This window comes from Amblyomma mixtum, chromosome 4, assembly GCF_055824585.1.
Source record: "Amblyomma mixtum isolate Tamu chromosome 4, ASM5582458v1, whole genome shotgun sequence".
Classification (NCBI taxonomy): Eukaryota; Metazoa; Arthropoda; class Arachnida; order Ixodida; family Ixodidae; genus Amblyomma; species Amblyomma mixtum.
The window spans coordinates 94,951,339-94,975,688 of NC_143015.1; the positions used below are offsets into that span (position 1 = coordinate 94,951,339).

General features: G+C 47.8%; 2 protein-coding genes across 2 annotated transcripts in view; both read right to left on the bottom strand.

Moving 5' to 3' along the window:
* eIF3b (eukaryotic translation initiation factor 3 subunit b) overlaps positions 1–24,048 on the bottom strand; it is a 47,890-nt gene extending 23,842 nt beyond the window's left edge. The window contains exons 1-8 of the mRNA XM_089587147.1: positions 23,853–24,048; positions 18,790–18,985; positions 16,393–16,512; positions 13,330–13,387; positions 11,675–11,803; positions 10,274–10,431; positions 4,032–4,316; positions 231–465 (exon numbers count right to left, since the gene is read on the bottom strand). Coding sequence (XP_089443273.1) covers positions 231–465; positions 4,032–4,316; positions 10,274–10,431; positions 11,675–11,803; positions 13,330–13,387; positions 16,393–16,512; positions 18,790–18,985; positions 23,853–23,997 — 1,326 coding nt within the window. The 5' untranslated portion in view covers positions 23,998–24,048. The remainder of the gene's footprint in view (positions 1–230; positions 466–4,031; positions 4,317–10,273; positions 10,432–11,674; positions 11,804–13,329; positions 13,388–16,392; positions 16,513–18,789; positions 18,986–23,852) is intronic.
* Positions 6,714–10,258, bottom strand: LOC149347480 (uncharacterized). Its single transcript, XM_089587148.1, has one exon. It carries the CDS (start codon positions 9,244–9,246, stop codon positions 7,384–7,386), a length of 1,863 nt encoding a protein of 620 aa, XP_089443274.1. The 5' UTR covers positions 9,247–10,258; the 3' UTR covers positions 6,714–7,383.
* Positions 24,049–24,350: the final 302 nt, after the last annotated feature.

Below are 24,350 nucleotides of genomic sequence, written 5' to 3' on the forward strand. Positions count from 1 at the left end.
CATGTCGCAAAAGGCGACACCGGGAGAATACCACCCCTGAGCGAGCCCTCCACGCACCAAGGTGTGAACGGCGCAAGCACTAGTTCAATGCCAGTGCACAGAGGACACCACAAGTCCATTGCACAGGCTCATCGTTTCACCTCTGTGTTACGCCGCCGCCACGGATCCGGGAAACGTGCCATTAACAGCCGTCGCTGTAAAAATGCGGGAAAGGGGAAAAAGCAACTCACGCTGTACTTCCACTCGTTCTTCTCGCGCTTGGCCTTGGTGTAGCGGTCCACCTTGACGCAGAGGTAGTCGCCCGACTTCTGCCAGTGCATCTTGCAGTCGGCCACGTTGAAGAGGTTCTTGGCACGAAGCTCCTGGCGCGAGGGCACCTCGATGAGGGTCACACGTGCCGGCACGTTCTTGTCCTCGGCCACCCAGTAGGCCAGGATGTTGGACACCGGGGACCACGAGAAGTTGCTGCATAAGCACAAATGTCCATCATTAGCAAAAAAGAAAGCTGCCGCCTGCTGGCAATTTTTCCCAGCTAAGCCGCGGCTGCCACCTCCAAAAAAGCAAGTTGGAACTGTAGCTCCATATGTAAATGACCATGCAGCACACATTCAGAACACTGCGAAGTGGCAACACTGGGCACTGAAGCGGGAAGAATGCTAGTTTTCATCAAAGAAAAACTAAGGGCAACTCAATCCAATTTCCATTCTCAGCAAAATCCATTCTCGGCTGCTAGGCTCTTTGTGACAATGATGTCTGTGAAAAAGATACACATATTGCAAACAAAATTGAACCTTGAAATGGAACATATTTCTTTCCCCACCACTCGATTCAACCTCACGATGTCAAGGCTGAGAAGGAAGTGAAAAGCAGTGCAACCTAACCTCAGCAGTCTGCATGCAACTAACTGCTTTGACATCATCATGGTTTGCTCATGAAAACCACCGGCAGCGATACCTGTGTTTCATTTTATTTTCCCTTTCCCAGCTTAGAGAAGCTCTGCTTTCAGTGAAAGTGGCCTCATGGTCATTAGAGCATGATTATCTATCGATACACAGTAACTTCAATATCCCTTTAATAACTACAGCATATTTTGCTATCAAGACTGGACAATATAAGTACAAAATTCTTCACAGTTCATGGCCTAGTTCCACTGCTTTTCGTGTTCTGCCTTAACACAAGCTGCAACCACATTCTTCCGCGTCCGGTAGCCGAATTCCGACTTGACAGGCCCCCGGTTCAAAACCACCTTCTGGGCGCTCCTTCACCAAACATTTCAATGGCTCCCAGAATAAGGAATTTTTGAGCTTCCCCCTAAAGTTTCCTCGCATACAGTCGCCGACTGTTTATTCGGACCTCACGGGGACCGCGGAAATGTCCGAATAAACAGGCGTCCGAAAAAACAAATTCAGAAAAAAAAAGAGAAAGAAATCGTTTATTTACAGTAAAAACTCGTTAATTCGACACTGACGGGACCGCGAAAAATTGTCGAATTATCGAATGAACAACAAAAAACAATGTTTGCCGCAACAGGACGTATACCTTTATTTGGCAAGGAAATCTGTAATCACAGTCTGCTTCTTCGAGCGACTACGATAGCTCTAACAGCTGCCAGGTGCTCCGCGGCACACGCGCCGTCAGGGATTTGTTCACAGAAGTCCTCCCGCAATGACAAGGCTTCTGCGGCTTCTTTCACCGTGCACTTCGGCATTTGGGACAACTGCTCACAATCGTAAATCGTCGTCGTTGTCAGCGCCTGTCACTTTAATTATTTCATCCTCGGTCAGCTGACAGGACACAAAGGCGAGGCGCGCAGGCCCTGCGCGCTATCCACCCGAAAGCAGCGCGGGGATAAGGTGGGGAGGAGGTGAAGAGAGCGCGGCTCCCCGCTTATCTGTTTTTTCAGCCAGCGGCCGCGGGGACGGCGTTGTTGCTGGGACGCGCGTCTTATCTTTTCTCTTTATCTTTCCTCTGATCTTTTAACTCTCCTCTATCTGCACATGGCAGCGGTGGTGGCTCGGCTGAGCCAGTAGGCAATCCCTTGCAATTTCCTTTCACCCTTCTCTCAGTCGCAACAAAACAGCAACAACAAGCAGCACAGTAAACACGCTGACAAAGCGCGCATTTACCAAAAAAGGCGCCGTAAATAACCGCGATCGTAGCGACTGCTGCGACACAACAAAGCACAAAAAAAAAAAGACGCCAGCCGCTTCGGCCGCCGCTAACTCGCTTCCTCGGATGGATGGATGATATGACCATACGGATGGCCTATCAGCAGTACAGTAGCGCCGCTCATGGCAGTGTTTTTTTTCTTTTTGCTCTCGGCAAACCGGCTTGGCGGGCTGCGGAGTGAAGTCGAATTAACCGACGCACGGCAAAATTTGTTCGAATTAACGAGAGTTTCGCCCCATAGACTCCTATGTATAATTGTAGGGACCTCGCGCGCGCGTCGAATTATCCGATTTTCTGAATTAACGGGGGTCGAATTAACGAGCTTACATGCACTGGCTGATCCCGGGCTGGCGTTGCATATGTCTCCTCGCCCAACGCCGCCTCTCCTCCTCTTCTCCGTTCCTTCTTTCACCACCTCCTCTACTTGCCTCCTCCCCCACATCGTTTCGAGAGCCGTCGGGCCTCATCGCATCTGCACCGCTGCGTGCTACCACGGCGCTCTCGCGGGCTTGCTGCCGCCGGCCTGGTGTTGTTGCATAAGTCAATGCTCACGCGCGCTTCAACGAAACATCTTGATACTGCTACTCGGGGTTCAACAGACCCCTTTCGATGACAAAACGCCGGCTGTAAGCCACCCTAGGCTAATATCGCATCTCCAGCGCTGCGTCGTGCTACCACGGCGCTCTCGCGGGCTTGCTGCCGGATAAACAAACAAAGCGGCTCCTGGATTGCCTTGAGATGGCTTACTAAGCTGCGGCCGGAACTGGTGTGGCGCGCCACCATGCGGCGCGCTACCGAACCACGCAGAAACGATGATGATGAGCGGGAATTTGCAGTAGCGCCACCTCGCGGGGCAGCAAGGAGGCTCAGTTCAAAACAAAAATGGCGTTGAGCGAAGTGAACCGCGCGTCGGTGAGCGTCGGTGAGCGTCGGTGCGGCAAGTGTTGCCGGTCGAGTTGGCTCAAGGAGTGTCCGAAAAATCAAACGAGAGGCTGCAAGATGTCCGAACTTTCGGCAGTTGTTATACATTACGGTCTATGGGGAGAGTGGCGGTGCCACGAAGCAGTCTGAATAATCGAGCATGTCCGAATTTTTGGAGTCCGAAAAATCAGTCGGCGACTGTAGTTAAATTTGCTAATGAAAACTTGCGTACCACCGCTTCCAAGTATTTCACTCTCAAGAATCAAATCATTACGAGCATTTATTTAACCATTCAGAGCCTCAGGTGGGATATGACATACGAGAAGGGGGGGGGGGGGGGGGGGCTAGACAGAAGGCAAGCAACAATGATTGAGACAGGTAGGAATGCAAACATAATCAGCAGCCTAATTAATTAGTGCATTTACATATAAGCACACACACAAACAAACGAAACTGAGTACACGTGCAGTCAAAGTTTATAGAACACAACATCAGCGAAAAAATTTAACTTCACCATCTTAGCATGCAAGCCCCGACCCATTTGGTGTCTATTCTCTGTTTGAAGATTACAAAGTGCACCACTCAATCTGAAGCCATGAGCCCTGGATGCAAAGAAATGTAATGTTTTCCACGAACTTTTAAGAGCAGGAGTACAGCCTCTGTCAAAAGTAAGGAGGCCAAGGGGGTCTTTGTCTAAAAAGTGTGATGGGGTCCTTGTAACATGCGCTCACGTCCCAACTTTCACAGGGGCCGAGGACAAAAGTTCCTCTCACCTTCAAGAGATCTGAGCACTGGCGGTGTGTAAACAGCAAAGCAGCATGAACCAAAAGCATGCCCTTTGGGCTTCACACACGCAACAAAAGCTGCACAATCATTGCCAAAAACTGGCGCTGCTCCCAAACCAGACACAACCGTGACGGCACGGCACCACCCCTGCTCACCGGATGCCGGCGATCTTGAGGGACTTCTTGTCGAGCAGGCCGAAGGAGGGCGTCTCGTAGATGCTCAGCATGTCCACCGTCATGCGGGCAAAGAAGCGGTCGTCGCTGCTCCACTTGAACATGGGCCAGCTGGTCATCTCGGCATCGGCCGTGAAGGAGCGCTTCTTGAGGCCCGTCCGGATGTCCCAGATGATCACCACCTGGCCACTGTCCTCGGGCGGGGGCAGACCCCGCTGCTGGGCCTGGTACGCCTCGGGTGTCGGGGGACTCAGGGTCACCAGGTAGCTGCAAGGAGGGGGACCATGGTTTATGGTTTACAAGTGTTTAATGTCCCAAAGCGACTCAGGCTATGAGGGACACCATAGTGGAGGGCTCAGGAAATTTCGACCACCTGGGGTTCTTTAACGTGCACTGACATCACACAGCACACGGGCCTCTGGAATTCCGCCTCCATCGAAATTCAACCACCGCGGCTGGGATCGGGGTCTTTTGGGTCAGCAGCCGAGCACCATAACCACTGAGCCACCGCGGCGGGTAGGGAAGGGGATCAGTTCCACTTCTTACGTGCAGACACAAAGCCAATTAATCTTACCCGCCTGCTGAGACAACCGCATACTGGATCAAATCAACCAACCTTTCAGTTAAGGTAAATCCTCAATTTTTATAGCCTCGAGGGTTCCCCAAAAGTGCAAAGGAACCCTGAATGCTAGGGCTTCCCTCTTTTCTTATTAAGGGGAGATGCTACTGAAAAATTTTTTTTTTTAAATAATTGACCCAGAACAACAAAACTTTGTGTGCCTATACTATTTTTTCTGACCTTTTCAGAAAACTAATTACCGTATTTACTCGCGTAATAGGCGCACTCGCATAATAGGCTCAGCCCTAGTTAGGGCGCGAAAAATCAGATTTTTTTATTTCCGCGCATAATAGGCGCACCCCGAACTTGGCACTGTGTAGAACCCCGTTCATACGTTTTTCACCGGACCGGGAAAATAAAACGTAACAGCCGGGAAAACACAACAGTGAGGAAAGTACCGAAAATTAATGAAAACAGTGCAGCTTTGACTTGAAACAATTAATTTCCACAAATTGACCCTAGGACTTTAAAAAATCGAGAATGGTGGATTGCAGTTTCTTTCGCTCGCTGGAAAGAACAACGCGTTTCTCAATAGCAAAGGCCGCATTGCTGTCAGCGTCGCTTTGCGGTGCGGCCACACCGCACGCACGCAGCAGTGCTGTGCAGTTCACGCTCTCACTGCAGTCCACGCTGAAGCGACGTTGTGCACAGCGTCAAGCACTGAAATGTTCGTAGGCTGCTCGCCGCGCTGCTCCGCGTAAGCCGCCCTGGCTGCCTGTCGACTGCGTTTAGTACGTCCAGCTTTTCCTCAAGGGAAAGCCCCTTCCACTTACTCAACGCTATCACGCCATCAAAGCACAATAAAGATGTTGCGCGACTGAGAAGGATGAAAAGGAAATTGCACGGGCCCTGCCGACTGGCTCCAGCCGAGCCACCACCGCTGTCACTTGCAGATAGAGGAGAGTTAAAAGATAAAAAGAAAAAAGAGTGAAAGAAAAGACGCGCTGATAAGCGACCGCAGCTGCGCGCCTCCTCCTCACCACCTCCCACGATAAAGATCGCGGCGTTCGGCGTGCGAGGCAGATAGCCATCTAGTGGCTTCTTGCAGCCAGTTCCGCAGCCAAGCCTGGCCAAGACTCGTCAAAAATCAAAATGCCGGTTGGCGCGCATTGCCCGGTTGGGTTCGGGGAGCCCGGTTGCGACGTATCATGCGGGATCGTTTCCTCGGCTACGACGTAACAGCGGGGTTCCCAATACATTGGATCCTATGGAAGCTATGCCGGGACCCGAAGAAAACGACGTAACAGCCGGGAAAACGCAGCAGTGAGGAACGTAACAGCGGGGTTCTACTTATTTGCACGATTGCAAGCCGACGCCTCGCCACCCCCCGCTTCCCAATCTTTATTTTAACAAAGTTTTTGCTGAACTGACTACTGGTCCACACTTAGTGCTGCTGCTGTCGCAGCTGCTGCGGACCCACAGCACGTACAACGACATCACGTAGAACAGCCGCACACAGTTTTCAGGGATGCTCACTTTAAACGTCTGTTTGGAAAGCTTCATCTCCAGCCGGAAACGTTCCCGACTTAGGCCCGCGAAAACCTCGGCGCTTGGAGTCGCATACGAAAATTTAGGGACGCCGCAGTCGCAACTGCCGCACTTCTCGGCCACAGCGTATTTTCCGACCTGCCGCACGCTTGCCGCGTTCGAGAGCAAACTCCCAGCCGTGTAGCTGTTAAGGTGCTTGCCCATCGAGCTAAAACATCAACGCTCCGCGGCAAAGCCATAAATCACGATAACTATCGCGCTACCGCAAATCCCGGCACTTGACAGCAACAACAACAAAAAAAAACGAGCTGGAGATGCTGATGGCGATATAGTAGATAGCGAAAGCTCGCGGCGGAGGAAAACGATGATGATGATGATGAGCTTGGCCTTGGGCGGCGTCTGGAAGCTCCTGTGCGCGTGTGTGGTCTCCGCGATCAAGCGCCCGTTGCGCGCAGCCGGAGCCGATCGCGGAGGCCTCGGCGCGTGCATTCCGAAAGTTTCGGTGCGGCCCTTACACGGGACCTTTTTTTTTTTAACATTTTCTTCACGAAAACGGGGTGCGGCCCGTACACGAGTGCGTTTACGCGGTGTGTTCAATTTTGCCAGTCGAAAAATTTCCGGAAATTTTACCCCGCGTAATAGGCGCACCCCGAACTTTGAGCCGGATTTTCTGGAAAAAAAGTGCGCCTATTATGCGAGTAAATACGGTAGTTTTTTTGTAGCATGCATACTTTTTGCTCAGTGTTGCTAACAAGCATAAAACAAAGGCCTTTTTGCGCACATGCTTTTGCATTGAAATTTTTCACTGAGAATGAAGAGCAATAGCTCATTTTGTAGCTTACTAACTGTAGAATCCATATAACTAACCAAAATATGGCCATAGAATAGTCTAGCATGGAAAAAAAATTGTGATCATTTGTATCATTATTTTTCTGGGGCTCATTACTGTTATATCAAATTTTTGTAAACTTACATCAAAGATATTACAATTCTGAATAGATACCTGCAAGCTACACATTCTAAAGAATATATGTGCCAAGTTTCATTGCGATATGAAAAGTAGAAGTACAAAAAATGCTGTACGCAAACTTGAAAATCTGCTCAAAATTGCAAAAGGAGAAAAACGCATTTCAAAGTTTGGAAACTCTGTATTCGACCAAAAAAGGCTGAAATTGCATGAAATTTGGCAGGGAGAGGCATGGGCTATACAGCCATCATATCCAATTACTAGAACTCCCCAGCACCATAGGTCACTCCCTCGTGGGCCTTGCGAGTGGAGTCCTCAACCCGAGCCTTCTTCGCCGTGTTGCGGCGATGAGCTCGTGCTTCTGCAGTCTGTCGTTCACACATCTTCTCGATGCGCACCTTGTCTTTACGGTCACTGAGTGCAAGAAGTTGCTTAGGTGGAACAACTCCAAGCTCTTCCAGTACTTGTTCGAAGCTTGTGCGTCCGCTGTTGAACCACAAGACCGCAAGGGCTGTGGCTGTCTCGACAGCAGTCCGAGACGCAAACCTTGTCTTCGGACAAAGCAACCAAATTTTGCTGTTCAGACTCTCTGCTGCATTCTGAGTTTTCCCTCGAATGCAGCGAGCCAGCAGCTTCTCCTCTGTGAGCCACTTATATGTAGGGAGCAGCGCCTTCGCTTGAGCTTTCGTCAAGAGGGGTGTGTGGACAGTTGGAGGCTGTCCAAGAGCTTCCACTCGCTTGTGCTTGCACCATGATGATGCACCCTCCGGACAGTGCTTGTGGCTACTAGCCCCAGCACTAGAGCAGGAATGCAAGTACGATGTCCAAATACTGCAATACATAGCACGAAGATCACCCCTGTTCTGAGTAATCGCTATTTGATAGTAGGTCTGCAGCTTTTGTATCGTAGGATCCTTTAGCTTTTCTCCGCGTGGAAGTGGAGTCTTCAGTTGCCGAAGGGCTGTTCCTAGGCGCTTCGCAACGTGATTGGTGCAGTCCTCTTTCTCTATGGTTGTAGCACCATACACTTGAGCCTCGGAGACAGCTGTACATGCTTCACTGTCTCCATCACTCAAAAACCTGGTGAAACGCAGTGGCGTTTCATATGACAGCGTCCTCTGCCAGATACGAAGTGCTGCCTCCTTTTCCATCCCATGTGATGAGCATTCCACATTTTTCTCGCACACGGGGCGGTGGAACGCTTGCCAAATTTCTTCCTCTTCATTGCTTAGTACTTTGTGCCGACTGCATGCGAGGCAAAAATTGGAAAGTACTTCAAAATCGAGGCACAGGCCACTGTCAAGGGCCACAACAGTGCCCACACCATTGTGACTCTTATGGCCCCTTTTCTGCCAAGTGCCGTCATACATAACAGCAGCGTCTGCGCCACCAGTTTGAGCCTCGATTTCTCGGGCCTTCTCGAGATTTTTTGCGGCAGCGTCCACGGCAGCGGAATGCACCTTCTTTGCTATTGCATGGAAGGACTTGTAATGCATCGGTTTTGGAAGGCCGATGATCGCGCACAACCGCACGAGTTGATCGTAGCCAGCACCGATTGCGCGAGTGGCTACGACAGCCTTCACATTTACAGCAAAGCTGTCTCGCGAGCTCCCGCTCACGTAACTTCGCTGTGCGCTTGCGTCTCCGCTTGCCACCACGTCCGCGCTGGCGTTTCCGCTTGCCGCTGCATGCCTCGAAGTGTACGACGATGACAGAATAGATTCGGGGCACTCACTGTTTCCGCAGCAGAGTTCTAAGTACGACGAAAGTCCCTTGCGCTTTCGGGGCGACTCCCGGACGCACAGTTGGCACTCTCGACAAGCGGGACACTCCGCGCCTTTCATGAGCACAGTTAGCGCATCAATGTCACAAATGACCGCACTGGCCGAGCTGTCACTTCTTCTTTCTTCGTTTTTGAAGAGACCAATCTTCTTCTCAGATGCACTAACAAAGTGCACGGTGGAGTCGATCTCGTCGGAGCCGCTGTCGTCGTTAGGCCTAGCAGGCTTCGGGACGCTCTTCTCGCAAATCGTCCTCGGCGTCAACTTGTGCCTCCTCCCTTTGAATTTATACTTCGTATGGAACTTTTGCACGCGAACATTGCGCTTTTTCGGACTGACCATGATTACACCGAAAAAAACGCAGAAGTGATCGTGGCAGCCTCGCGAAGCTCGCTACAGAGAAAGAAACAGCGGAACCTGTGCATAGGCTTCGCTGCACAAACCGGCCGCCCGGAGCCAATGGCGGCGTCGGAATCGCACCACGTGATCGAAGAGAGGCTCGAAGGCGGTGGCAGAACGAGCTTTTCTTTATTATTTGTAGTGAAAATACGAAACTGGCAGCCGGTTCATGGCCGAGAATAGGGCTTGGCCTATCTCCTCCAAGCGATCGCCATGCCGTGCGGCGAAGGTGCTTTGCGCGACAGGCGCGCAAAAATGGGCAACTTTCGCGGATATTTTCAGTTTCTCAGCAGACCATCACTCATACAAACGCGTCATTTACTAATTTCTGGTGCGAATATCGCGTTCATTTTTCAAGAAAAGGTAGCTGAATGCCTAAAAATTTCAAAATAATAAAAAACAGAAAAATGAAAATTTAAAAAAAAAAAATCGGTTTTTTCACCCGCATCTCCCCTTAAACTATAAAGGGTTCTAAAGATGGCGCAAAAGAAAATAGGAACAAACGAGGCACATGAAAATGACAGGACGGGACTGGCGCCTTGATCTTTTTCGAGCCATCCTCAGAACCCTTTACAATTAGGAACCAACTAGCCCAACCTGAAGTATTACTTCTTGCCTAACCTGAGTGTAAGAAATATGATTGGAAACGTGCAAGGAATCCCTAAATTCAATTAATAGAGAAAGCTGACTGCATATGAAAACAGTCTGGCATGAGCAATTACAGCGCAGCTATCCCAAAAACAAACTGGGTAAAGGAACGGTGGAGGGTTCCTGGGTTCCAGCCACTGCAAAGCTTTGTACAAAATTTCGTACAGACTGTCAAAAATTAACCGACGGTGTTTTGCCCCGGAAAACCAACGAAGCAGATTTCCTGAGGCATGTATATACGATTCAGAACTGAAATAAGGAGGGGTGCCTGAAATCAAGAGAGAGAGCACACACCGACACGGCAGGAAAGGCGGGCACTCACTTCTCGCAGGGGGAGAAGTCGATGTACTTGACGCCAAAGTGGCTGAAGCGCATGATCTGGGCATAGCTGGGGCCGCCCCAGAGGGCAATGCCCTGCTGGTGGAAGGTGGCAAAGTAGGTGCCCAGGGGAGACCACATCACCGCACTGTCCGACCAACGCTGCACGGGGGGAGAGGAACAACACCACAGGCCAGTCACACGGGTAGAAAGAAACACAAGTCTCCACGGGAGCACAGCTAAGCTAAAGAGTTGGTCAAATGTTTAGGGGAATCAATCCCCTAAGGTCCCCCAAGAATACCCCACTCCACCTTGGGGGTTTCCCCTAAAACATTTGACCAACACTGTTCCCACTTCGAGTTATTGATCACTTCGCTCTCGCCCTACCATAAGCTTGCCGTCCCGGTTAGCTCAACTGGTAGAGCGACTGCTCCGGTGAAGCGGTGGTCCCAGGTTCAAACCCCGGACCAGGACGAATTTTTCTTTAACTGCAAAGTTTCTGAGAAAGCTGTATAGCTTTCCTTTGTAGCCGTATGGCTGTGCTCGGGTGGATCAATGAGCAATTACTACCTTATTATAAGCTAAAGAGAGCATGCAAAACATTACTCAATGGCGGCAGTCAACTGCTAGCTCCCGTTCGATGCAAGTGGTTCTTATTTTTCAGTGCAGTGATTCTTCTCACTCATCAATCTAGTAAATAGAGGCAACTCTCAATTTAACGCAACCTCCAACTCAGCCATTTCAGAACAGATCTGCAGTTGTACAGCTCTAAAGGTGTCGGGCTGTTCAGCACTCATACTTTTGCCTTACCTATTAAGGTTCCTACAATCATGAACAGCACTAACCACATTTACAAAACTGATCGGCATAACTTTTATTCTAAAGCCCACTCATGAGTTTTAAACCGCTGCTTCTATCACCATCATCAGCCTGACTACGCCCACTGCAGGGCAAAGGCCTCTCCCATGTCTCTCCAATTAACCCTGTCCTCTGCCAGTTGCGGCCACTGTGTGCACCCAAACTTCTTAATCTCATCCGCCCACCTCACTTTCTGCTGCCCCCTGCTGCGCTTGCCTTCCCTTGGAATCCACTCCGTTACCCTTAATGACCAGCGGTTATCTCGCCTTCGCATTACATGCCCTGCCCAAGACCATTTCTTCCTCTTGATTTCAACTAGGATGTCATTAATCTGCGCTTGCTCCCTCACCCACTCTGCCAGCTTCCGATCTCTTAACGTTACGCCTATAATTTTTCTTTCCATAGCTTGCTGCGCTCCCCCTAAGTTACAAAACCTTACAAAACTGCGGGACGAATGAAGCACCGAAGATAGCACGGAGGAATCAACACAACTATGCAAACAACAGAAGCAGTGAAGAGTTCAGACCGAGGAGGAGCGCGCACACACCTCTCGGTCCTTGAGCACTGTGGCCTCTGGGGTGCTGTTGAGGTAGATGGCCACCCGCTCCCCTCCGCAGTACATGACGCTGTACTCGTCGTAGCAGTCCGGATTCTGCAGCCACTGCCTCAGGTTGCCCTGCAGTCGTGCAGATCGCAGTCTCAGTCGCAACCAGCGTTTGCACCTCAGCAGGCATGCACAAACACTTTGATCACAGCAGCACTTTGATCATAAAATCATTATCCCTTTCAGGCGCTTTGTACGCAATTGTGTAAGCGGCAAACTTACCGCTTTTTCTGAGAAACTGGAGCACTTAACAGTGATTTCATTGTTTCAGTCAAATTGAGCACCCTTCTTGTTGCAAACAAGTTGCTTTTTAGTACCATGTAGCGAATGCAGTAAACAATATTTCACAGAACAGTGAGCTAGGTAGCACTTCGCCCGCCGTTTTTGTGCAGACAGATTTTGCAGAGTGTGAAAACATTGACTGTTTTTGCTCAATTTCGAGCGTAATGTGAACCTTCGAAACACAAAGCGATTCCACGATGCCTAGGGTGTTTACCTGACACACGAGAACATTTCGATGTTACTATTTCTAACAAATCTGACACTTTGTACGAAATTCTCCACATTGTTGTAAAAACTTACCTGCTGGTCTTTCCCGTTCGAAAACTAACAAATTCCCTTTCTTGAGGCCAGAGTACGCAACTTGGGTGAAAAAATAATTCACTTCAGTCAAAACAAAACATGGTGCCTGAAAGGGTCAAGATGCTTTGCGCCCCCCTCAACTGGGAGGGGCCCTTAGTCCAGGACTCCTGCAGCCTTAGCCCTCAGCTGCACCTGCTGAACCAGCAGTTATTGGTCTCCTAAGCCTGAGCTCGACAGCACAGACTCCCACTGCTAAGGTTGCGGGTTTGGGATTTTCAGCGCAGCCCACATGCTTTGGCAACCACATGTAGCGTGCAAGAATGCTGAGGACACAGAGGACAAAATGAGGTTAGCCTGTCTCACAACATTACCACATTCCAAAAACGCAGGCCCCACTTTCACTTAGAACGAAGCTTCTATCGAGCTAGAAAAGGCCAAAAGAATACATAAAATGCCGGGGCAGCCATCACCAGCCCATTTTTTTTTAGCAAACTGAGCAGATCTCAAAGGCTGGGCGACAGAGCCGTTCACTCAAAAACAGCGATCACGCAGTGCTTTTCAGTGTAGCCACCACCAGTTTGAAACGTGAGGCGGGAAAATTTTTTAAATGCAATTTTCTCAGCAGAAAAGCGAATCTTTTCCTACTTAACAAACATCAACACCTCCACAGAGAGCCATAGAGTCGGTTTTCCCTAGGAACAATAACTGCAACTCCCATGTACTATGCAATGTCAGTGCGCGTTAAATAACCCCAGGTGGTTCGAAATTTCCGGAGCCCTCCACTACGGCTTCCCTCATAGCCAGAGTTGCTTCGGGACGTTAAACCCTCACAAACCAAACCAATAACAATTAGATGGATATGTCCTCAGTGTCCCATCAATACATGCCATAGCCTTGAGACGGCTAAGCCTTTTCACAGCTCCTGTGCTTAGTATTAATCAAGCTTCTGTGGCCAAATGTATGCGACCCCGCACAGTGGATGATGACACCCATGCTGACACAAGCTCAACACTTACGTGGTCAACGTATGGCTGGGGCTGTGGGGGCTTCCACTCCTCTGGGATGTTCTCATACCTGCACGGGCAACGGAGGCAAAAGGCAAGTCTCAAAAAACGACGGCACAACCACAGCACATCAGGAGACCAGTTCAGCATGGGGGCAAAGTTTCCCTTCTCTAAGCGTCATTTCTTTTTCTTAACTTGCTTGGAACACACAGCACTCACAGGCTCCAGAACAAAACATAGAAAGAAACAAAACAATCTTGCACCCCAGAAAGTTCACACTAATTACAGCAGAATGACATTGTCGATTGCAGCCATTTTGTTTTAGAGTGCCTTAAAATCGGAGTCCTTCTCATCATCCCCTGCGTCGTTTTAAAGAAACACTAAAGGACTGTCTCCAAGAAAATTGACATGGGTTGATATTTATATATTTTTTTGGGGTCCATGCATTTTCTCTCACTGTACAGCTGTTACATGTATTTCATTACACGACTTCTCTGATGAATTCCGGGCGAATTTTCACTTCACTTTGTCCGGCGTAAGCCTGTCCTCCTTTACCTGCAATAATTAGACCCACTGCTGAATAACAGAAACGAACAGCTACCATCCAGACTTCGTGCTCACCCACCTTCTCTAAATACACACCCCAGCATGCCCTGTATCAAATGCTTTCAATTTTAGATGCACTGCTTTAAGGGGGGATGAGGGGATCGAAGGAAACTTTTCTATTTTTCGACTTAGAGTGATCAAATTCGGCACACTGGCTTAAATCAGCATCAAACAATCAGATGTAAAGTTAACTACGACAGCTGTAGTAGTTTCCTTTTTATCATTGTTTATATGTTGTCCCCATGTTGCTTGCTTGTGGAAAGCATAGCATGGCAAAAAAACAGGCTACAGGTCTGTGAATGCTTTTAATACAGTCGAACCCGGATATATCGAACCCGCATATTTCGAATTATTGGCTATATCGAACACACAGATTACCCCCTTGAAAATACTATGTAAAAGTATAGGACAGTTGCGTTGTATATCGAATTCCATTTTCGCCGGACATTGGATATATCGAACGCCGCGCCGCGCCGCGCCCCTGGACGGTGCGCTTTCCCCAAAGACATTCCTGTTTGGTCCTCAGCCGCCTCAGCGAGAACATTTCCGCAGTCAGTCAGCAGGCGCAGGACCCTTTTTTTTTTTTTTGTCCCCCGTTTTTGCGCCCCACCGGCGCGAGCTTTCCCGCTCCTCGTGTATCGCCGGCGTGTGCTTCGTCAAGGTCATTTAGCGAAGAGAGAGTGCGGCATGGAGACGCGCGGCGCCGGTTCTAAGCCACGCTTCTTGGGGAAAGGGAGAGAGAGAAAACGGTCGCTCGTGGGCACATCGTGGGTCTGGGGAAAAGAGAGAGCTCAGGAAAAAAAAAAAAAAAACGCAGCCCAGAGCGTCGATCTTTCTTCCTGCTCTTTCTTTTCCCTCTGTCGTTCCTTCGCAGCCGCGTTGACTGCCGCTCGCATAGGCCTCGCTCTTATCGCTCCATCTGCGATTTTGGATTGGATTGGACTTGGGGCTGATCCCTTTAACGGGCGGACATTACACGAACGTCCTAGCCAACTTTGTGACGCTACGGCGAAGTCTGTCCCGCCGTGTCGTCACCACCACCTAACGTTTCAGTCCACTCCAATTTTCAAGGCGGCGCTTTGTTGTTTCAACCGCCTCGCGTTTTTTTTTTTTTTTTTTTGTGTGTGCCTGTGTTTCAACACGCGACGTGAAGCAGGCCCCAGTAGCCAACTGTTTTGGCAAGGCAGGCCTTGAAGTGGCCGGAGATGAATGTCCGGAAGATTTAGATGACGATGTGTTCTTGGACGACGCGTTTCGCGACTTGTCCAATTTTCTCGGCGCCGTTCCGTCCGAAGTGACTGTTGAGGACTTTAACGCTGACAGCGAAGTTCAAGCGGTAACTGGCGTTCAAGACGCCGACTCCAGCGACGACGAGGGCAACTGTGTTGTCGAAGAAACGCGTCCGTGCACAGCCACTGAACTGGCGTCAGCGTTAGCCTGATTCGGCGCTGTTGCGGCGAAATGGAAGGCACTGTGCTCTCGCACCTGGACAGTCTCGAGAAGATCGAGGCCAGTGTTTCGAACTTCGTTTCCCAGGGGAAAAAGCAGCCCAAAATTAGTGATTTTTTTTCCGCGAAATAAAGCGCTTTCACATTACGTGCCCATACTATGTGATTCGCGGCTATTCCAAACGGTAAGCCACAATTTGTTATGATCGGGAGTGCAGTTTTAGCCTATATCTGTATATCGAATTTTCGCTATATCGAACTATTTTCCGATCCCCTTCGAATTCGATATATCCGGGTTCGACTGCATTTACTACGAAGTGTGGTGTAAATCAAGACTCTCTTAATTTCTTTTAAAAATTTCTCTGCTCTTTTTATAACAGACACAATATGCACCTTCTTTATGTTTGGATTGTATCGTGCTCTAATTACCATGTAATAAAAACATGCAAGCCTAAATGGTAAATGTGAGACTGTCTTGACGCAGACCACATTTCAGTGACCATGACAAAACAAATGGGGTAAAAATCCATGCGCCCATTGCTGTGCTAGGCTTTCCACGAGCAAGGTATTAAGCTCAAAACAAACTTTTGAGAAAACAAGCCTGAAAGTTCTAAGCTAGCACACACTGTCTATGTGTAGATGCCGACAAATATATTTATTTGGAGCACTTAAGGTTTATCTTTGGGTGAAATATTTCAGCACAGCATAGAAACAGTGTTGGAGATGCCAAAAAGCGCATTTTTCAAAAATCGACTTTTCTCGCGATTTTTGCGATCTGATCCCCACATCCCCCCTTAATTACCAACACAACGTCTCTTCAGAGGCAGAAAGTGCACACTAATAAATCTCCCATGTCCAGAGGGGGGAGTTTACTGATACACATCTGCTTTGCACATTTAGAAAAACTTGCAAAGGTCACGCAACAACAACAGTTTTCATTTTATTGTTTGTTCACGGGCAGACCACACAACGAGCACGTATAAGAGAGCAAAATAATAAAGGCAGGTGGAAGAACGCTCACTTCTGGAAGTCCGTGAAGAGGTTGACAACGAACGAGTGCTGCTTGTCGAGCTTGTGCCCGTTTGTCACCTTGACGGCATCCTGTGCACTCTGGGGGTTCTTGTACTCCAAGAACATGAACCTGCAACAAACATCAACAACACCCGTCTCGTTACACCAGCACAGCTGACACTCTAACCACTCAACTACAACTGAAGACAAGCGTGTGAAAGCTGCTCCCTCGAGACTCGGCATCACAAAATCTGATGGAAGAGAAAAAGACCCCGCAAGCAGAGTTCCGTGCAAAGACAAGACAGCACGGCTGGTCAGGGAAAAAAAAAAGGAGCCAATGATATCCCATAGTTGGAGGCAACTCGGGAGCGAAGCGGCAGATGCGCCTCAAAGGAGGCCCCTCCAGCCAACAGCGTCAAGCGATTTTCATGATGCTCTGGTTATCCCCCATTCATCTGCAACCCCATGATTTCACGTTAGCAGGTACAAAGGGATCCGTCAAGGGTGAGGGTCAACGTGATCGCATACAGTGAGTTATAATGGTGCTATTGGCGTCGGTAATACCGCGTACATTCTGTTTTATAATATTTTAATGTCCTCCCAAAAACAAATTCATGGCTCTGATGGTGTCCCCACACGGTGGCGGGTTTTTAGCAGTGGATATGACATCACCTGGCGCGAGCTTGATGATCGGACAAACAGTAAATATACTGCAAATTGTGTGAATAAATAGAGACACATTTTGTCACATGTCTGCGTTTTATATTAGATCAACAAAAACAACTTGTTCGTCTTGGATAAAAGCCCTGCAGACCAAGTAAAATAAAAATACACCACCAAGGGCGCTCTGGCATGGAAACGACGCTGCCAGACTCAGCAAGAACGAGTTACAGAGAGCAGGCAACCATGGAGTGCAAACTTCCCCGATGTTCTCTGGCAGGCTGTTTTGACTGGTTGCGCCAGGTGCCGTCATTGGGAGAGCGAAATAGGAGTGGGAAGCCCCCCCAAAATCGAGTTGACGGCAGCGTTTTGTTTGCTTGTATTTTGAAATTTCTCCACTGAATAACTCCCGTTCCTGTGCATCGATTCCTGTAATTCTTTTTAAGTCAGCATCTGTGTGACATAAAGAACCCACCTGAAGTATAGCCGGCATCCCCCCAAGCAGTGCTTCGCAGCCCCTTTAAGGGGCATTTTCCGCTTCATTCCTGAGTTGTGTCTCACTATAGCCAAGATCAAGATGAAATTGGGCATGGGCAGAGCATGCACTGCGAAGGGAACACAACCGATGATGCCTTTGGGTAACGGAGTGAATTCCAAGAGAAGGCACACTTTGCAGCGGCCACAGAGCGTCAGGCTGGCGGATGAGATTAGGATGTCTTGCAGGGATAAGCTGGTGCCAGCTGGCACAGAACAGGGTTAATTGGAAGGATATGAGAGAGGATTCTGTTCTGCAGCGCATGCAGTTAGGTTGATGATGGAGACATTGATAATAAGACAGCCACATAGGATGCAACTACAGCTGGCCTGAGAGTAATAATTTTATATGCGTGTTGCAAATGGTGTCCCGGATATTTACTGTCGAATCTTTCAAAGCCACAGGAACTTCGTGAGCACCCGGATGGAAATGAACTTGACTACATCGACAAAGGTGCCGGCTAGGTGAGCATGAGCAACACCGGCAATAGTGAAACAGATTACCTCCGACCCCGATTCTAGTAACCAGCTATCACGTCCTTCTATATGGCCAGAAAAAAGTCCTTTCTTATGTGTGCCACCGATAAAGTAACATGGAAGAACCAATCTTTTTTTTTTTCTTTTCCAAATGTCAACATCCAACTCCAAATGTCAATAGCATCGCATTTTGATGGACGTATGGCTTATGTTGACCGACGACTGCCATCCTAACGACAAGGAAACTATTTTCACTGAAAATGAACCTTCTATGAGCAAGGAAAGGCCTAAAAAAATTAAATACAGGACTTGCCATCACCAGCAAATTTTACAAGTTAACTGCCTGCGTTGACCCAGTTTTTTGCCCAGCTCACATAGGCAAAGCTACAGTGGAATTTAGACAACTTCAAAATGGTGATTACAGAGATCTTGCCAGTATAGACATCACAAATCTGAATCGAAGGTGACAAAATTTTCAAATGCAATGTTCCCATCAATAAATCCATCTCTTGCTGCTCTACAAGCATCAACTCGCGCAGAAAGAGCCGTAGAAGTGATTTTTGTCTTTAAAAATTGGACATATTTGCCCTCAGTCTAGGTAAATCCCATTATTTTTTGCTTTTCGCAGCTTGCTGGACACGACTAATGCTTTAAAAAAAAAATAAATAAAACCCAGCACACACTCCAGCACCCATGGTCTTTACACAAGCAGAACACAAGCAAACCGGTGTCTCACCCTTTCGTTTTGCCCGTCTCGTCAACCGGGATGTACTCTGTGTTGATCTCGCCAAACTGGGAGTAGATCTTCATGAGGACATTCTTTAACTTCTCTATCCGGTCGCTACCAACTTGAGGGATGTTGTCGACAACAATGACACTCTCCACACCATCAGCCTCCGCGGGCCTGTGCTGCAGGATGTCTCCCAAGAGCTCTGAAACGGTTTACGGAACAGGATTAGAGAAATCACAAGGGTACCGACAGAATTCGAAGTCTCCGCTCCAAAACTGCTTTAAAAGGGCAAAGACACGAAAATTTTCACAGTATTTTTGCCTTCGAATCATGCGCATGACATTAGCAAACTAGAATCGCCAAATGAAATTTGCCTTAGCTTGGTACCTGTAATTGAACTTATTCTTCCCTGCAGTTTCGATTTCAGCCGCTGAACGACGGTTGCGGTGCCACTAGTGAGCACCAGATCATGCAAGGCATATAAAAACTGAAATATATAAGCTCTTTGATCATTTGCTGCTATTCCGGCTTCTGGAGCACTTTAGCATAAGAATTTTAACAAATTAAATAAACCGTCCCAACCATGGTCTCGCAAAAGAAACCAAAACAAACGACAGAGGAAAAAAAATTAAATTACAAATTATTCATTCGCTGCAAAATTCCACGTGGTGATCGAAGTTTACTAATGTTGAGCGCATCATTCAAGAGCAAAGCACGTTCCGAAAAATTTGCCATCTCCACTCCTTCAATACACCACTAAGCATAATTCTTTTTAAGTAAAGTACATGTTTTTTAAGTAAAGTTAAGTTAAGTAAAGTTAAGTTAAGTTAGTTTTTTAAGTTAAGTAAACTGTACTTTTTAAGTAAAGTACAGTTTTTTAAGTAAAGTACATGGTTCAAGTACCACAAAACTCGTATGAAGCACTTCGTATCATTCAGGATGCATACCCCCCCTTTCTTAAATTAATGTGTCGTAGCATTGCAGTAACTTTTGTACTTTTTTTCTAACAAGAACAACCATGCCTAATGCAGACCAGGCAACTGGTTATACATCGAATCACATATTGCAGTATTGGATACCTAGTGCTTACATTTTTCGTATGTTCACATCAATTGGGTAAGCTGCATTCATTTGTTTATATAACACTGTTTATGCTACATTTCAGACCGAAAGGGCAACAGCCAAGAAAGAAAAGCTCTACAAAACCTCAAATGATGAATATAAATTTTAAAAGACAGGGCTACAAAAGAAAGATCGAGCAGCAATATCAATGAAACGTCACGAAAAACCTTGACCATGCTTCTGCCATCTCTACTTACAAAGACTAAATGGACGGCTTAAAAAAACACAACCAAGCTTCAGGTGAAGGTCATGTCGACTAACATGCTTTCACGGTTGGCACTAGCACTTCAGTAATTACTGCCTTGTTAAAGAGGTGAGGTCAAATTAAAGTTGGCCTGTAGAGACACTTTACTACATTTTAGGGAGAAAGAGGCTAATTCCAATGAAAATGGCCACGGAGATCTTAGTAGCTAATTAAAGGTTGAGAAATCAAATACATGAATCGCTGCCACTGGTCGTTTTCATAAGCAAACTACAGTGATCTCAGGTCAGACTTTTGTGCACAGGTCCCCTACACTCCAGACAGCAATCACGAAGTTCTATTCAGTCTGGGCATCACGAGTTTGAACACAGTGCCATCTTTCTTTTATCAAACAAACACCATTATAGAGAGGAAAAGCCACGAAACTAATTTTAACCAATAACAAAACTTGTTCTCTTCAGTGCCTCCTAAATCTATGGTAGAATGTTCTTAGGGTTAGTTGGCTCATATCGAAAAAAGTCAAGACTGCGTAAATAGGACGAGAGCACAAAGCAAAGAAACAAAAACTGTGGTGCTGTTTTCAGTTCTCTGCCTATGGATGGCTGCATCATACTAGAGGCAACACAGGCTGGGAAGCTCCATTCAGGCTGATATGACCTAATATCCAACAGTTTGCGGGGATACAGTGGCCGCAACTGGCGAAGAACAGGGTTAACAGGAGAGACATGGGAGAGGCCCTTGCCCTGCAGTGGGCGCAGTCAGGCTGATGATAATATTGATGAATATCCACACTAGTTCGCAAGAACACAAGTAAACAGTGAGCGTAGATTGGTCAAAGTTAAAGACAAGATAAACCTAACTCAAGGCTGCATCGAATCCAACTGAACCTGCGTAGAACTGACCTCACACAAGTTCATATATGCGGATGAATTGGAACCTAAGAGAATATTTTCAGCCCTCCAGCTTGTAGCAACTACACATGAACGCAGCAGAACAGACCTAAGTACTCCTTGTGTTGTCACACAGCATCTGCTCTAACAAGCTATATAACTACAGCTATGTAGTCTATTTTGCTCCAGATAGTGCACAAAAAAAAAAAGAAATGTAAATTTGGAAGCGAATACACACCTCAAAAAGAGTACACAGCTTACATCATTAAAGGTGCACTGGAGAGGAATCTGAACTTGTCTTTTTGCCGCGGGAACTCGATCTACTCGTTCCGAGCTTTCTTAGAAACTGCGATTTACTGCCCTGTGTGGCCGATTTCCCCAATTAAATCGAATTAACGTCCGGCTCCCGCCTTTCTTTTTTAATTCTGCCTCGTACGGTGGGCGGAGTCGATCAACGCGTGGAGCGCCTTTCACCCAGTCCCATGGTGGCTTGCTGCTCTGCCATCGGCGGAGTAATACGTAGTAGTCCGTAGTAGCAAATAATCCGCGCGTATTTTTATTTCTTTGGGCTTATTTTGCAGCTATATTATCTGCAAATGAAACTATTTATTCTTGGAAACCTAAAAAACAAAATAAAGCGAAAGCAAAGCCTCCACGGGACTGGGTGAAAGGCGCTCCACGCGTTGGTCGACTCCGCCCACCGTACGGGGGAGAATTAAAAAAAAAAAGGTGGGAGCCGGACGTTAATTCGGTTTAATTGGGGAAATCGGCCACACAGGGCAATAAGTCACTGTTTCTAAGAATGCTAGGCACGTGCAGATTGAGTTCCCGCGGCAAAAAGACATGTTCAGAATCCTCTTCAGTGCACCTTTAAAGACGAAGCTGCTACGTGCTCTCTCTGTATCTAATTACAGCCATACAGAATTTTGTAGTCTTAGAAATGTACTTGATTCTACAAAAAAACTTTTACAATGGCAGTTAACAAAAATACGTCACACGCACACTGAAGGACACGAGCAGGCTCTAGCAAAGCACTTAGCATGGCCGACAGGTCTACGACAATGCAGATTTTACAATTCTAGATTCAATGCCAAAGAGCCTAAGACTGGAACGTGAAGGCTACGTAAAACACTGTATGATTAGTACTAAGTACGTTTCCTTGACAAGCTAGTCCCACCATACTGAAGCTTTGGCCGAAGTATGCTCAACACAATACAGACAACTATACTACCGGCCACACAATGCCCAACAGCTATGCAGAGTTTGTGTGAAGCCATAAAATTAGTGCAAGGGACCTGTGGCTGCGTGTTAATGTACACAAGTTCCTTACAGTCAAAAGAAGCATTTCAGAGGTTTGATCATACAAAGCCCTAGCAGCGCGTTTTAGAATCCTCACAAAGACGGGCAAATTTTGAAAACAAGCCTGGTTTGGCTGCGCACTTTCAGCAAAGTGCAAATGGACATTCACAACATAGTTTTAATTTAGTTTTATGGGGTTTCACGCCACAAAGTGACTGGGGTTATGAGGGATGCCGTAATGGAAGGCTCTGGATAACTTCGACCACCTTGGGTTCTTTTACGTGGACCAACATCGCACAGTACACAGGCCTCCAGCATTTTGCCCCCTCAAATGCGATCAACCAGACAAGGATGCGCATCTAAAGCTGATAAATTCCGCACTGTGATTTAACATTTGGAGCAATCCCAACCAATCAGGTGCACAGCAGTTAAGTAACAGTGACGCACTATGTTAAGACAGAGCCTGAATTCAACGCCCTTTTTGCTTTGCATGTTCTGGCTGATATCGCAATATTACTGCACTCAGAAACAACCCTGTTCGCGAATATTCATACCGTTTGAACCACATCACGTTATTGGGTATGATGCTATTTCTATACTTTCCCCATCGCATCTAGTTGCAACTATTCGTAATGCACAAAATCAGTAAGGAAATTGAAGCTCCGCTAAAAGCACGACATTCCGCTAATCGAAAACCGCGCTTCGCGGGAATGGAACGTAAGGCACAGCGCAACCTAACAATCGAACGTTGCCTCAATACTAATGACGCATCAAAATATGTCAACGACCGCGACCGCTTGTAAACAAAGCAAACGGCAAAGAAGAAGAAATGATAAATTATCCAAGCAGATCTCAAAGCGCTAATCCATCTTTTGGAATGGCACGTAATCAAAACTCGATACGAAACGGCTCAACAGAACGCGGCTTCCAATATGGTCCGACAACCGACACCGAATTTGACTCCGAGAACCTTGTCTTGCGACAAATGTACACCAATCAAAGCCGACCACGTCGGGCAACAGTGTAATTAGGCTCGAATACGTCGCGCATTGGAAAAAAACTACCACCAAACCGGCCGGCTAGAAGTTAAGCCTGCGGCGCCCACAAAAACAAGAAAAGCCGGAAATATGTCAAAGGCTCGGCTCCCGTGGATCGTGGTATCTATTCTAGCGGAATCTCTGCACGGAATCTCTGAAGGGCAGCAATCACTTGTCAACACCAATCACGGGGTCCAATAAAGCATGCGCAACCGCCTAGTGAAATTTACATAGCTAGCGTTAGGGAACCGGGCGAAATTCGAATAATCACTTGGGGGCGCCGCTTCGCTTGCCAGATGCCGGCGTGGACAAGAACTTGATGAAGGCACGACGCGATAGGTGCGTCGCATCGACGCCGGGGGCGCAGGCGCCCACGGGTCGCGTCGAACGCGCACCCGACGCCGGGTAAACGATACATCACCACCACCAGGACGTGTCGTAAAATGAGCCTCCGAATCCGAGCCCAAGGTTCGAAGGGAGGAGCAGCAGCACGTGCGCGCGGAATAAAGTGAGGCGCACCTTCGTCCGTGATATCGTCAACAAAGTCTTCGGGATCACTAAAGCTTGGTAGCTCGTCGTCATCGTCTCCATTTAGCACGCTAGTCTTTTTGAGGTCGCTCGCCGACTCCGTATTGCTGAGAGCCATGTCTCCTTTCTCGACCATCTTACACCACCACCGTGGCCATGAGGGAAGCCAAAAGGACTATGCACGACGCATGCGCGAGCCGAAAAGAATTGCCGGGATGATCTTTGATTTCGCCACTAGAGGCGCCCCGCACCACCCTTCTGGTGGTGGCCATGGCCTCCTCAGTGTCGTCGTGGCATCAGGTTAGAAGCATAGAGTTAATATAAGTAGAAGTCTAGGAAACCATATTGAAAGAAAATAGAAAATTTTATTTACAATTTGCAACGCAGGCAAACAAAAATAAAAAAAAGTTGAACACAGAGGTAACTGGCATCACCCTGTTTCAGAGGGGACCCTCCTATCTTCCATCCATCTATCCTGCAATATTTGAT

Coding starts and splice junctions, on each gene's coding strand:
- LOC149347480 (XM_089587148.1), bottom strand. CDS start 9,246: ATGGTCAGTCCGAAAAAGCGCAATGTTCGCGTGCAAAAGTTCCATACG.